The sequence below is a fragment of the Mustelus asterias genome, chromosome 1 (genome assembly GCF_964213995.1).
Source record: "Mustelus asterias chromosome 1, sMusAst1.hap1.1, whole genome shotgun sequence".
In the NCBI taxonomy this organism is placed as follows: domain Eukaryota; kingdom Metazoa; phylum Chordata; class Chondrichthyes; order Carcharhiniformes; family Triakidae; genus Mustelus; species Mustelus asterias.
The window spans coordinates 77489092-77504243 of NC_135801.1; the positions used below are offsets into that span (position 1 = coordinate 77489092).

General features: G+C 43.8%; 1 protein-coding gene and 1 pseudogene across 1 annotated transcript in view; one reads left to right on the top strand and one right to left on the bottom strand.

Moving 5' to 3' along the window:
• Positions 1-15152, top strand: part of fras1 (Fraser extracellular matrix complex subunit 1) — a 469072-nt gene that overhangs the window by 234253 nt on the left and 219667 nt on the right. The window contains exon 18 of the mRNA XM_078235603.1: positions 9801-9974. Coding sequence (XP_078091729.1) covers positions 9801-9974 — 174 coding nt within the window. The remainder of the gene's footprint in view (positions 1-9800; positions 9975-15152) is intronic.
• On the bottom strand, positions 8732-8844 carry LOC144501668 (U2 spliceosomal RNA; annotated as a pseudogene).

Here is a 15152-nt window from a genome sequence, read left to right on the forward strand (position 1 = left end):
GGGGATCAGCAGGGTAAATCTGTGGGATTATGGGGATAGGGCCTGGATAGGATTGATGTGGGAGCAGGCTCGATGGGCAGAATGGCCTCCTTTTGCATTGTAGGGATTCGATGATATATGATTGCTCTGCTCCCTGGTTGTGATCGAGTGCGACAAGCTTTCCAACCTGTCAATCTGGTTGGCTGCTTAATTTATTCCAGTAATTCATGTGCGTGGACTGAAACGGCCATTATCATGATGGTGCTATCATCTGAGGGATTTCAATTGAAACTGATGTCAAAACCATTTTGCAGTGAGCTGCATCATAGACCAATCCAGCTTCAATTGTAAAAATGAGCACTTTATGCTGTGTTACCTTACAAGCACAATTGCTTGAAGAAAAAAACAGCATGTGCCAAATGTTACACAAAATGACTAGGAGTCAAAAAAAAGCATATTGAGTGTTCTGGCTGTCCTCTGTAGGTCGGGCTGATCGTAATATGATAGTAACATTCACGCAACACAAGTGCCAGGCAACGACCATTTTCATCAAGAGAGAAGCTTAACCATCTCCCCATGACATTCAACAGCATTGCCATTGCTGAATTCTCCCACCATCAACATCTTAGGGGTTACCATTGACCAAAGATTTAATTGTGGATTTCCTCTGGGTGTTCTGGTTTCCTCCCACTGTCTGAAAGACGTGCTGGTTAGGTGCACTGGCCATGTTAAATTTCCCTCAGTGTACCTGAACAGGCGCCGGAGTGTGGCGACTAAGGGATTTTCACCGTAACTTCATTGCAGTGTTAATGTAAGCCTACTTGTGATGAATAAATTAACTTTATATAGATACTGTGGCTACAGGAACAGGTCAGAAGCTGGAAATTCTGTGGAGAGCAACTCCTCTCCTGACTCCCCAAAGCCCATCACCATTTGCAAGGCACAATTGAGAAGTAGCTATTCACTTCCTCCATCACTGATGCACTGTGGCAGCAATTGCACCTGTTCAGGTACACGGAGGGAGAATTTAGCATGGCCAATACACCTAACCAGCACATCTTTCGGACTCTGGGAGGAAACCAGAGCCCCCAGAGGAAACCCATGCAGATTCCAACAGTGACCCAGCTGAGAATTGAACCCGTGTCCCTGGCGCTGTGAGGCAGCAGTGCTAACTGCTGTGCCACCATGCCACCCATACACTGCAAAAGAAAATATACTGTAGCAACACACCAATCCTTACAAACCCATGACCTCTACTATTTAGAAAGACAAAGGCAGCAGATGCATGGGAACACCAGCACCTGTATGTTCCTTTCCAAGCCAGACACAATCCTGACTTGGAACTATATTGCCCTTCCTTCACCAGATCAAAATCTTTTTATTCTTTCATTGATTGTGAGCATTATTGGCAAGGCCAGCTTTTCATAGAATCATAGAATCCTACAGTGCAGAAAGAGGCCATTCGGCCCATCGAGTCTGCACCAACCACAATCCCACCCAGGCCCTATCCACATATCCCTACATATTTACCCACTAACCCTTCTAACCTATGCATCCCGGGACACTAAGGGGCAATTTAGAATGGCCAATCAACCTAGCCCAAACATCTTTGGACTATGGGAGGAAACCGGAGCACCCGGAGGAAAGGCACGCAGACACAGGGAGAATGTGCAAACGCCACACAGACAGCGACCCGAGCCGGGATTCGAACCCAGGTCCCTGGAGCTGTGAAGCAGCAGTGCTAACCACTGTGCTACCGTGCCGCCCCATCCTTGTTGCCCATCCTTAATTTCTCTTGAACGGAGTGGCTTGCTGGGCCATTTTGGAGGGTAATCATAAGTCAACCACATTGCTGTGGAACTGGAGTCACGTGTAGACCAGGATGGGTAAAGATGGCGGATTTCTTTCCCGACAGGGCATTAGACATTAATGAACTATGATAGTTTCATGGTCACGATTCAAAAGACTAGCTGTCAAATCCGGGTATTATTAATTGAATAAGCTGCTGTGGTGGGATTTGAACCTCTATCCCCAGAGCATTAGCCTCGACATCTGGATTACTAGTCCAGTGACATTAAAACAATGCCACCATTTCCCTCTCGTTGGTGTACCTACACAGATGGACTGCAGTGGTTCAGGAAGGTGGCTCACCTCCACTTCAGGGCAGTTTTATGGGTGAACAAAAAATGCTGGCCTTGCCAGAGACGCTCATACCCCATGGAAGAATTAAAGAATTTATTGGATGCCCAATGCAGTTATAAGTTTAATATATGGCAGCTAAAGCTGCAGTGTCCCATTGCAATGGCTCTAAATATTAGAATGGAACAGCTTAATTCACAGAAACTGAGATTTGAACTCAATCTGCTGCTGGGGTATTTCATTGTAATTTTTTTGAGGGTGATTATGAAAGGTGACTTATATAGTGTTTCCTGGTTCGAATTCTGCAATACAGGTTTTCATCTCTGATTAGTTGTACAGCACTATCTTCTACCAGATTAATAAGTGGTAGTCTTGTACTGCATTAACCTTGAAGTACTTCAATATCTCAGCAACTGGTTTTATTAGGAGCATGATTTCATAGCATGCAAATATTCAAATTGGAATTTTTTAGAATCATGTATAATACATTTTTAAAGCACGGCAGCTTTAGTTAGAGGAATACTAATGAGATATGAGTCAGCTAATGTTCATTTCCAACTGATATCATTTTCCTTTACAAGGTGCAATTCTGTAATCAGTGGCCTCGATTTAGGATTCCTCAGTAAGGTATGCAGAGTCTGAACCAGGAATATGGACTGAATTTTAACTGGCAGCTGGGGGCAGGTTTGGATGTGGGCCGGAGATACAATCCCCAGAATATGTTGGCATGTCAGATATCCAACGTGATCTTGTTCACTTCCATTTTTGTAAAAAGTGATGTACTTGGGAAACCCTGTGGGCGCTAATTTTAATATATAAAGAGCCATATAATGCAGACTCTAACCTACCACTCCGGCTTTAACGTTCTTGCACAGGTTACCTAAGCTGTGTAAAACTTGGAAGGATCAACAAGGTAAGAGCACAATGTGGATTCTTTACTTTGTGCAATTGAAAGGCTGGAGAGCTTTAAAGAATGAAACTGCTTAGCTGCCTCCTTGCCTGAATGAAAGGTCTGTGCTCACAAGACCTGCTCTGTAAATATTTTTTCACGTTTCAGCAGTGATTTTGAACTTCTAGGAAGCCATTTCACCTACCTTGGACTTTGTCTGTTTTGATCTGCACTTCCCTGCTGTCAGCCTTCACTGTAGTATGGGAAAAATTTATGCAGCCCTACCTTGGACCTTTGGTGAAGATCAAGGAGCAGCACCACAGCTGTCTTCTCTGCAGACTCTCCACAGGCAGCAGGGATGGACACACAAATCCAGTTTGAAGGAGGCAACACCTTCAGCTCAGGGTCTTGTACAAAGAGGATGAACCCTTCTTGTCAAACCTGGAAAATAATGCATTTCAGACAGGCTGCTGCTAACATCTGTAGCCTTCTGGAATAAGGTCTACTTCCCAGTTAACTTGTTGGGCACACATTGCCAGCGACCATCAAAATCCCCACAGTCCTGAATTTCTTTGCTTCCAGCTCCTTCCAGGAATCTGCTGGTGACGTCTATATGAATTCATAATCTGATGTCCACAAGTACATTTGTAACAGAGTCATAGAGGTTTACAGCATGGAAATAGGCCCTTTGGCCCAACTTGTCCATGCCGCCCAGTTTTTACCATTAAGCTAGTCCCAATTTGGCCCATATCCCTCTATACCAATCCTACCCATGCAACTGTGTAAATGCTTTTTAAAAGACAAAATTATACCCGCCCCTACTACTACCTCTGACAGCTCATTTCAGACACTCACCATCCTCTGTGTGAACAAATTGCCCCTCTAGACCCTTTTGTATCTCTCCCCTCTCACCTTAAACCTATGCCCTCTAGTTTTAGACTCCCCTACCTTCAGGAAAGGATGTTGACTATCTACCTCATCTACGCCCCTCATTATTTTATAGACCTCGATTAGACCACCCCAAAGCCTCCTACGGTCCAGGGAAAAAAGTCCCAGTATATCCAGCCTCGCCTTTTTACTCAAACCATTCACGTTTTTAGATGTCCAGATCACCAACAACCTGTCCTGGTCCCCCCATGCTGATACTAAATTTAAGAAAACCCACCAATGCCTCTACTTTCTCAGAAGACTAAGGAAATTTGGCATGTCAGCTATGATTCTCACCAACTTTTACAGATGCACCATAGAAAGCATCCTTTCTGGTTGTATCACAGCTTGGTGTGGCTCCTGCTCTGCTCAAGACCGCAAGAAATTACAAAAGGTCGTGAATGTAGTCCAATCCGTCACGCAAACCAGCTTCCCATCTATTGACTCTGTCTACACTGCTCGCTACCTCAGTAAAGCAGCCAGCATAATTAAGGACCCCACGCACCCCAGACATTCTCTCTTCCACCTTCTTCCATCAGGAAAAAAATACAAAAGCCTGAGGTCATGTACCAACCGACTCAAGAACAGCTTCTTCCCTGCTGCCGTCAGACTTTTGAATGGACCTACCTTGCATTAAGTTGATCTTTCTCTACACCCAAGCTATGACTGTAACACTACATTCTGCACTCTCTCGTTTCCTTCTCCATGAAAGGCATGCTTTGTCTGTATCGCGCGCAAGAAACAATACTTTTCACTGTATGCTATTACATGTGACAATAAATTAAATCAAATCATCAAATCCCGGTAGTATCCTAGTAAATCTTTTGTGCACTCTTTCTAGTTTAATAATATCCTTTCTATAATAGGGTGAACAGAACTGTACACAGTATTTCAAGCGTGGCCGTACCAATGTCTTGTACAACTTAAACAAGACGTCCCAACTCCTGTATTCAATGTTCTGACTGATGAAACCAAGCATGCCAAATGCCTTCTTTACCACCCTGTCCACTTGTGACTCCACTTTTAAGGAGCTATGAACCTGTACCCCTAGTTCTCGTTGTTCTATAATTCTCCCCAACGCTCCACCATTAACTGAGTAAGTCCTGCCCTCGTTTGATCTACCAAAATACATCACCTCGCATTTATTTAAATTAAATTCCATCTGCCATTCAACAGCCCACTGGCCCAACTGATCAAGATCCCATTGCAATCCTAGATAACCTTCTTAACTGTCCACTGTGCCACCAATCTTGGTGTCATCTGCAAACTTACGAACCGTGCCTCCTAAGTTCTCATCCAAATCATTAATATAAATGACAAATAACAGTGGATCCAGCACTGATCCCTGAGGCACACCGCTGATCACAGGCCTCCAGTTTGTAAAACAACCCTCTACAACCATCCTATGTCTTCTGTCGTCAAGCCAATTTTGTATCCAATTGGCTACCTCACCCTGAATCCCATGAGATTTAACCTTATGCAAAAATCTATCATGTAGTACCTTGTCAAAGGCCTTGCTAAAGTCCATGTAGGCAACATCAACTGCGCTGCCCTCATCTACATTCTTGGTTACCCTTTCAAAAAATTCTACTCCAGCACCCTTTATACTCTTCAAGTGATCCACTTGATCCCAGCTGCCTATGCATGTCATATGCTTCCTCCTTCTTCTTGACCAGGGCCTCAATATCCCTAGTCATCCAGTGTTCCCTACTTCTACCAGCCTTGCCCTTACCCTGAATGTGCTTACCCTAAACGCTGGTTTTGAAAGCCTCCCAGTTACCAGCATCCCTTTGCCTGCCAACAAGCTCCCTCAATCAACTTTTGAAAGTTCCTGTCTAATACCATCAAAATTGGCCTTGCCCCAATTTAGAATTTTAACTTTTGGGTCAGACCTATTATTCGCCATAGCTGTCTTAAAACTAATGGACTTACGGTCACTGGTTCTAAACTGATCCCTCACTAACACTTCTGTCATCCGCCCGCCCTTATTTCCCAAGAGGAGGTCAAGTTTTGCCCCTTCTCGAGTCGGGCCATCCACAAAGTGAATGAGAAATTCCTCTTGAATACACTCAACAAATTTCTCTCCATCCAAGCCCCGAGCACTATGGCTGTCCCAGTCAATGTTGCGAAAGTTAAAATCCCCTACTATTACCATCCTATTTTTCTTGGAGCTATCTGTAATCTCCTTACATATTTGCTCCTCAAGTTGCCACTGACTATTTGGGAGTCTATAGTACAATCCTATCAAATGATCTTCCCCTTCCTATTTCTCAGTTCTACCCATATAGACTCAGTGGGCGAACCCTCAGAAATATCACCCCTCAGTACTGCCGTGATGTTCTCCCTTATCAAAAACGCAACTCCCCTTCCTCCCTTGCCTCCTGTTCTATTTTGTCTGTAGCATCTCTACCCTGGAACATTGAGCTGCCAGTCCTGTCCCTCCCTTAGCCATGTTTCAATAATAGCTATAATATCCCAGTCCCATGTACCCATCCATTTCCTGAGTTCATCTGCCTTGCCTGTCAGGCCTCTTGCATTGAAATAAATGCAGTTTAATCTTGCTGTCTGCCCTGCTCTTGCCTGACCTGTCTCGTACTAGGATTGCTGACACTGCCTTTACTATTTAACATGCTCTCTTTAACATCAGTGCTGTCCTCAACCTAATCTGCTGTTTAAACTAGCACCATACCCCATTTAAGGGATTAGATGCTGTATTTGCTAAGGCTGCAATTTTAACCCCAGTTTGTTGCTGATAAGGCTACTCAGAACCAGATGGGCTGTCGCCTTTGCTGCAGTGGCTGGTTTCCCGCAGGTATAGGGAATCATAGACTGCACACATGTGGCAATCAAGATGCCATCAGATCAATCATGAATATTTATCAATCAAAGAGGATTCCATTCCATCAATTTTCGGCTGATATGTAATCTTCAGAAGCTTTTCATGCAAGTCTATGCAAAATATTCAGGAAGTTGGCGTGATGCTTTCATCTTGTGCCAGTCACATCTCTCATATGCTTTTGCATCCCCAAACAGTGAGCTGATGGTTCATTGGACATGAGAGTTGCCCTCTAAGGAGGCGGAGCTCCAGTGAAGAGCCCCACCAGTGATGCAGCAGAAAGATATAACCTGAGCCACATGACCAAGAGTGAACATTGGGTTGCTGAAGATGCGATTCAGGCACCTGACAGATCCGGCGGTACCTGTCAGTACGTACTGGTATGAGTGTCCAGTGGTCTGTTGTACCCAGCACAACATTGTGCTGCAGAGAGGAATTGAGTTGCAAGCGGAGGAAGGTGCTGACGGCTCAGCATTCTTTTGTGAGGAAAAGATGAAGGAAAAGAAGGAGGAAGTGCTTGCAGCCACTTACCTGGATGCCAGAGGAGCCTGTGATGGACTCATACAGGCACGCTTCAGATAACCTGAAGTGTGTGAATCAATATGGCACTCCAATGCTAACTGTATTGCACATCCTCCCCACCCCCAAAACCCTGACAAAAATCATCCCCACAATTAAGAATCCCTCCATTTAATTCACATCCTTTGCTTATCTTCCATTCTGGTCATTCCATTCTCCTCAGCGCTAATGTCCATTTGGAATGTAGGAGGCAACAATGAAGATGACTCGACAATGGAGACTTGAACTAACATCCTTGATTCATTAAAAGTTCATATGCAGTACAGGATTGACATTGTTATAAATATCCAGGTAAACCTCCCTCTTGCAAAGTCTTCCTCTTCCACTTTTCGCTGCATTAAAGAGCCAAGGAAAAGCTGATTTCTTTGTGATACCCACTGCTGGCTACCTGTCCCTCCACTACAAGTGGGTCAGATTCATGAATATTCTGCCTCATAAACTTGAAAGTGTAAATTAGATTTAATTCGTATATGAATAGGTAAGAGAGAGACACTGGAAAAGAAAAAGAAAAGTGCTTTTTTTTATTTTTTAAACATTTTCAACATGATCCAGCAGTTGAAGGCATAAGGCTGCAAATTTAAAAAATTTAATTTATAGGGCCAGAAAAGTTGTTTGGGGTGGCATGGCAGCACGGTGGCACAGTGGTTAGCACTGCTGCCTCACAGCGCCAGGGACCCAGGTTCGATTCCTGGCTTGGGCCACTCTCTGTGTGGAGTTTGCACATTTTCCCGTGTCTGCGTGTGTTTCCTCCGGGTGCTCCGATTTCCTCCCACAGTCCAAAGATGTACGGGTTAGGTTGATTGGCCATGCTAAATCACTCACCTGAAGAAGGGGCTTAGAGCTTCGAAAGCTTGTGTGGCTTTTGCTACCAAATAAACCTGTTGGACTTTAACCTGGTGTTGTTAAACTTCTTACCATGCTAAATTGATCAAGGAGATTAGCAAGGTAAATGCGTGGGGTTACAGGAATAGGGCCTGGATGGGATTGTGGTCAGTGCAGACTCGATGGGCCGATTCTGGAGGATTCTATGATTCTATAATAATTGTTCATTAACGTGCCATTATAAATTCACTTACTCCTGAATGCACACTTTATGGCGTCTTCGGTGGGGCACCAGTGAACAAGCATCCTAAGTTCACACCATTGCATGCCTTTCAATTTATTTTTTTAATACTTTTCCAATTCAATCAAATCAAATCCAATTCAGAGTCTCAACAAGTTGAGACATTTCTGATCCAGGCTGACAAGACAGGGCGAGCGACCAAAATCACCCTGTCCTGGGCCTGATCTACATGAGCCAAGCTGATTGGAGAAGGGGGAGGTTCCTCCTCCAAGATTTGAGCTCATTTGCATCTTAGCCAAAAGGCCGAGAGGCCGCTTTTAAAAATTGCTTCATATGAAACATATGAAGCTTCAATGTAACCTAATGACCTCAACCAAGTGCAGCATCCTATCCATACTACACTTGATCTTAGCCAAAAGGCCGAGAAGCGATGCCTTTCAATGCTAAACCTATTGGCATGAACCTTTACAATGCATTCTGTGAAGGAGCTGGGTATCTCTGACAGCAACTTCTGGTTTTCTACAATAAAGTGCACATGTGTGGATTCTGAAAGTTTCTTTATGATTTCCTCCATAGGAACAGAGAATATTGTTTTCCTCAATACTAAATACTATACTAATTTTAAAAATATGCATTGTTAGCAGTAATAAAAATGGAGTCTAAAGTTTAATTTTATTCAAATTCTAATCATTTTGATTAAACCAAGGCAAACATTTAAATTTTAGATTGCCAAAAGTTCTTACTAGATTTTGCCTTGAGATGTTTGGTGGTCATGAAAAGCACTACATAAGTACAAGTCTTCCTTCTCTTTGAATTGCTGGTAGCCATTTGGTGCAACTGATCAACTTGCTGGACTCTACAGAGGGTAGTTTGGTGTAGGACCGGAGTAATCTCTCGACCAGCCAGATAAGGATGGCAGATTTCCTTCTGTAGAGGATATTAGTGAACCAGTTAGGTTTTAACAATATTAGTAGTATCAGGTTTTCGTTTCCAGATTTTTTTGAACTAAACCCAATTTCTCGAACTGTCATGGTCGGAATTGAACACCCAATCCTCTGAGTTATTCATCCAGACCTCTAGGTGCCCAGTCCAGCAGCATGATCAATGTGCTACCGAATCTGGCACAACCTCAGGCTTGCTGTGTTACCTTTGTCCTGGATGCTGGACAGCAGCCTGGCTGAGTGACCTGTCAAAATTGTTTTTTTGGCAGGAGGAAAAGCTGATCTCCACCATTTGCTTTTATAGATGATGAACTGAAAATGGGAATTGCAGGTGCAATCCTTGACCTTTATCTGTCTATGGGAGAACTTGATGAAGCAGCATTGTGTTAGTTGGATCAAAATAATTAAAGTTTAAAACATCTTCATTGTTACTTTATCCTTTCTAAGGTTGTAGCCATCCTTGCCGTGCCTGTGTAGGCCCCAAGCAGTCAGACTGTACTAGTTGCCTCAAACTGGAGGAAGTTATTCAGATTCATCAGGATGGCCATGGAATACCGTATGGAGAGTGTGTGACTGATTGCAAACCACAGTTCTACATTAACACTGAGAAAGTATGCACAGGTGAGTGCATCATGGCAGATAAAGTGCTCTTAGTTGATTCAGTTAGATTTGAGGACATATTGATGCTTAATATTATCATACTTGACAGTACAGTTTTGAAATGTTTCTGCTATATGGGGAATTTTTTATTTTTAAATTGCAGAAGATATTACTATTTAATAGTTCCATATACATGAAATATTCAATGCCTGTGATTAACTTCTTGACGCAGGAGGATTTTCTGCTGCGCTTCACAAAAGTTAATGACTTGTCAAAAAATTACTCAACAACAATTTGCCCCTCAAAGAATTGAGATATACAGTCAGTTTTCAGAGACATAAAAGAGCCTTAGTCACTTGCCTATTTTACTCAGTAGTAGTTTTGGTGTAACTTAATACGTCCTAACTATGTATTGGTATCACAGTTAATGTTAATTATTGATGAAAAAAAACTAATGGCAGATGTTGAAAGCTGGCTGCTTTGAATTTTGCAAGGTCACATATACACAAAAATGTATTGTCTCACGTAGCCCAGTACACAATTCCACCCAATCTCCTGTGATAACCATTCCCCCCTCCCGCCTTTTCCCAAATAGCATCGCTTAAAGGTCAGACACTTTTACATTGGACTGATGGTAATTACTTAGCTTTGACAGAAAGTTAGAATCAATCACAGCAGTTAGAAAGTTAGAATCAATGTTTCTTTAATGGATAGTACACACAACAAACATTAAATGTAAATACTAACATTACTTTTAAACATTTAATTTTATGTAAATAAAATGTTTTTATTATATACTCACAAATCTTGGTTATAGTCAGTATTAATTCTTAGTTTAAAATTTGGGGTTTGTACTTAATGTTTTTCTTTGCTCTGGGACTTGTTAATTACTCTGAAGGCGAGAGCAATACAAACAAGTTTTCTATATTCCTTCAATAACCTGTGTGATATCTGTGACAGGGGCTTCGCTGTTGATGACCCCATGATGGAAGGCGTCATCAACAGTGCTATCAAGCAGCACCTGCTCAGCAATAACCCGCTCAGTGACACCCCGTTTGGGTTTCGTCAGGGTCACTCAGCTCCTGACCTCATTACAGCCTTGGTATAAACATGGACGAAAGAGTTGAATTCCAGAGGTGAGGTTGAGAGTGACAGCCCTTGAAAACACGGCTGCATTTGACCGAGTGTGGCATCAAGGAGCCCTAGCAAAACTGAAATCAATGGATATCAAGGGAAAACTCTCCGCTGCTTGGAGTCACACCTGGTACCTAGGAAGATGGTTGTGGTTGTGGAGGGTCAGTCATCTCAGCTCCAGGACATTTCTGCAAGAGTCCCTCTGGGTGGTATCCGAGGCCCAATCGTCTTCAGTGACTTTATCAATGACCTTCCCTCCGTCATAAGATTAGAAGTGGGGATGTTCAGCACCATTCACAATTTCTCAGATACTGAAGCAGTCCATGTTCAATTGCAACAAGATCTGGGCAATATCCAAGCTTGGGCTGATAAGTGGCAAGTAACATTTGCGATGGAAATGCCCGACAATGACCATCACCAATAAGAGACACTCTGACCACTGCCCCTTGACATTCAATGGTGTTACTATCACTGAATTCCACACTGTCAACATCCTTGGGGTTACCATTGACCAAAAACTCCACTGGACTCGCCACATAAACACAGTGGCTACAGGAGCAGGTCAGAGGCTAGGAATACTGCGGTGAGTAATTCACCTCTTGATTTCCCAAAGCCTATCCACCATCTACAAGGCACAAGTCAGGAGTGTGATGGAATACTCCCCAGTTGCCTGGATGGATGCAGCTCCAACAATACTCAAGAAGCTTGACACCATCCAGGACAAAGCAGCCTGCTTGAATGACACCACATCTACAAACACCCACTCCCTCCAAACCAACACGCAGTAGCAGCAGTGCGTACGATCTACAAGATGCACTGCAGCAATTCACCAAAGATCCTTGGATAGTGCCTTCCAAACCCACAACCACTTCCATCTAGAAGGACAAGGTTAGCAGATACATGGGAACACCACAACCTGCAAGTTCCGCTCCAAGCCACTCACCGTCCTGACTTGGAAATAAATCGGCGTTCCTTCACAATTGCTGGGTCAAAATCCTGGAATTCCCCTCCTAATGGCATTGTGGGTCAACCCACAGCACATGGACTGCAGCAATGCAGAAAGGGGCTCACCACCACCACTTCAAGGGCAACGAAGGGTGGGCAATAAATGCTGGTCAGCCAGTGACACCCACGTCCCATGAATGAATTTTAAAAACTGTCACCGTTATCGAGAACTGCTTTCCTAGATCTTTCGACTTCAAAATGTTGCTTCAAGAGCATTTTGGGCCGCTCCTCATCTTGCTCTCCACTCCTGCAATCCATCCAACCCAGTTCTCTTCCTGCACCTAGTGGTGCATTAAGGCAGACTTTTGTCTGTTTCCATTAACTAGTAATTCCCAGAACAGGTTGCTAGTCTGTCGCCAGATGTTTATAACTTGAGAGGCGCCAGTCCACATCAAGCATGGCTGATCAGGAGACTCTCCTGCCCTTACTTCCTGCCATTAGCGTGTTGCAAGGATTTTGCAGGTTGACGCTCAACCTGATTAGGCCACGTTATGAATGCAGCTTCCTTGATCATCAATTCTTGGAATGGGACTCAAAACCGGAGCTTCTGGCTCAGAGGCAAGGACGCTATCCATTGCACCACAAAGCCTCCACACTCCTACAAAGCTCCTTGGGATATTTGCTGCACTAAAAGGAGTTATCTAGATATAACATGTTATCTGCATTTCTTATGTCCCTGACTTTCACTTAATGTTGGAAAGCTCAGCAGGTCTGACAGCATCTGTGGACAGAGACTAGAGCCAACGTTTCGAGTTTAGATGACCCTTTGTCAGAGCTCTCCCCATTATCTCCCCATAGATGCTGTCAGACCTGTTGAGATTTTCCAGCATTTTCTGTTTATGTCTCAAATTCCAACTTCCGTAGTATTTTGCTTTCCCCTTGTATGTTGCATTATAAAAAAAACCTGGATCACAGCCATTAATTTTCATAAAATTTGACTTGGATTAATATGCACCAGACATCAGACTGGTGATTCCTTGGGGGGGAAAGAATACACGATTGAATGGTTACATTGCTTCATACTGTGAAAGGCCCCTGGAGTGGAGCAGTGGATCAGTTCCCAAACCCATTTGACTCTCATTGAAGTCAATGGAGTCTCAGTGGGATGAAAGCAAACTATCCTGTGTCGCTGAAGAGTCTCTGGAAAAAAAGTCATCCAGCTTGGTGGCCTCCATGATAGTGTCAGCAACCTGATAGATCGGCGGTATTTACTCCAAGGTGCCATGCATAGCTTTTTGAGAGTTGGAGAGAGTACTCGGAATTAAAAGTACTTCCCTTAGGGTTTCCTTCTTCAAAGCTCAACAATCGTGTTTACGAATTATTTTTCACCTTCACCCTGCTGAATTACAAGTCACAAGTCTTTTACCCTGCCATTGTTTGAAGAAGTTAGTTTCTGAATGATTTGAGGCATTCATTCTCCGTTTCTAATTTTTTTAGAACACATCAGATCTTGCAAGCAACCAAAAAATAATGATTGCATGATTGAACAGCCACCTTGACCTCCCTCTGGGTTTCTGTTCTATACATCTATGATTCTGACATCTCTATCTTTTGCCAGACCAGAAATAGATCAGATTGAGAGAGAGAGAATGCCTATTTTCTCTTGAAGAGGAAGAAAAATCAAATCCAACGAAGTGTCAAGTGATTGCAGTGGACATAACTTTATGTTGAGATAGGCTCTCAGAACACTCATCTGCATTTGTATCAACACAAAAATGATTGTCTATTATCAGCCTCCACAGAAAATAATATCAAACTCCACAGAAAGCACGGGACAGAAATTAATGCAAGTGATGAAGCTCTCGCGTGCTGCCTGTAAGCCAGCGAGAGCCATTTGTCACCTTTTTCAGGAAGGCTCGCTGCATTGTGTCAATCACTGCACTGGGCAGCAACAGGCCTTCCCTGGGAATCAAGGACCCCGAGTGTGGAAGTCCTGCCTGCCAAGAGCTGCTGGCCAATCAAAGGCTGACTGCTGTTCTTTGCCTGACAGCACGACTGGGAAAGGGGTGGCTCTGGAAAGAGGGGCCACAGTTTTAGGCTAAGGGGCAGCAGATTTAAAACAGAAATGAGGTGCAATCATTTCACTCAAAGGGTCATGAATCAATGGAATTCTCTACCACAGAGTGCAAAAGACACCAGAACACTGAACAAATTTGAAGAGATAGATAGGTTTTTAAATTGGTAGCAGATTGAAGGGGCTTGGGGAGCTGGCAGGAAGGTGGAGTTGAGGCTGAGATGAGATCAGCCACGATCATGGAGCATTTTGGAAGGGTTGAATTGCCTACTCCTGCTCCTAGTTCTTATGTATGTTCTTGTGTTGCTGGTGATACACCCACCTGAGCCGCAGGATCGTTGAGGGACCCAGGCCACAGGTAAGTGATGGTGGGGAAAGGGATAATGAGGTGGGACACGCAGGGGAGAGGGGTATTTGCAGCAAGGGCAGGATGTAGTTGTCAGCAGCATCTCTCTGCCCCCCTACCTCCCATTTCTGATGCCAGGTCCCTCTGCCTCCCCCTCCCCTTCTCACTGCCCCACTTCTCCCTCCATCCCAGGTCTAGAACCCCCATCAACAAACCCAAACAGGTGTTATTCACTTCATGTGGTGGCCCCTGTGCCTGCTGCTGGGTGAATACCAGCGATGAGGGGATGAAGCCCTTGTGGGTTTTAATAGCCCATTTAAGATCTTGGTTTGCAGTGGGTCAGGAAAGTTGTCAATGAGTCTTTCTGCCATGGACTTAATTGGGGCTTCCCGCATAATGGCCCCCTCGTCCCACTCTGTAGGTAAAATACTGACAGCAGCAAGATGGGATGCTTAAGTGGCCATTGGTTGTCCTGTCCCCCATAAAATTTCAGACAGACCATGGGTAGGCAGGTAAGTAGCTGTAAGCTGCCGCCAGAGTTTAAAAGCCCCATCTTCAAACCTGCGATTGGTGCAGTGTGAAATCCAGCCAAAGCAGTGGATCTGAATAACGTAAAATTAATTTTAGTTACCTTGAGGTGAGTTGTGATTTTTTTTTGAGATATAACAAAGGAAGTTAAACACTGAATATTAATAACTGT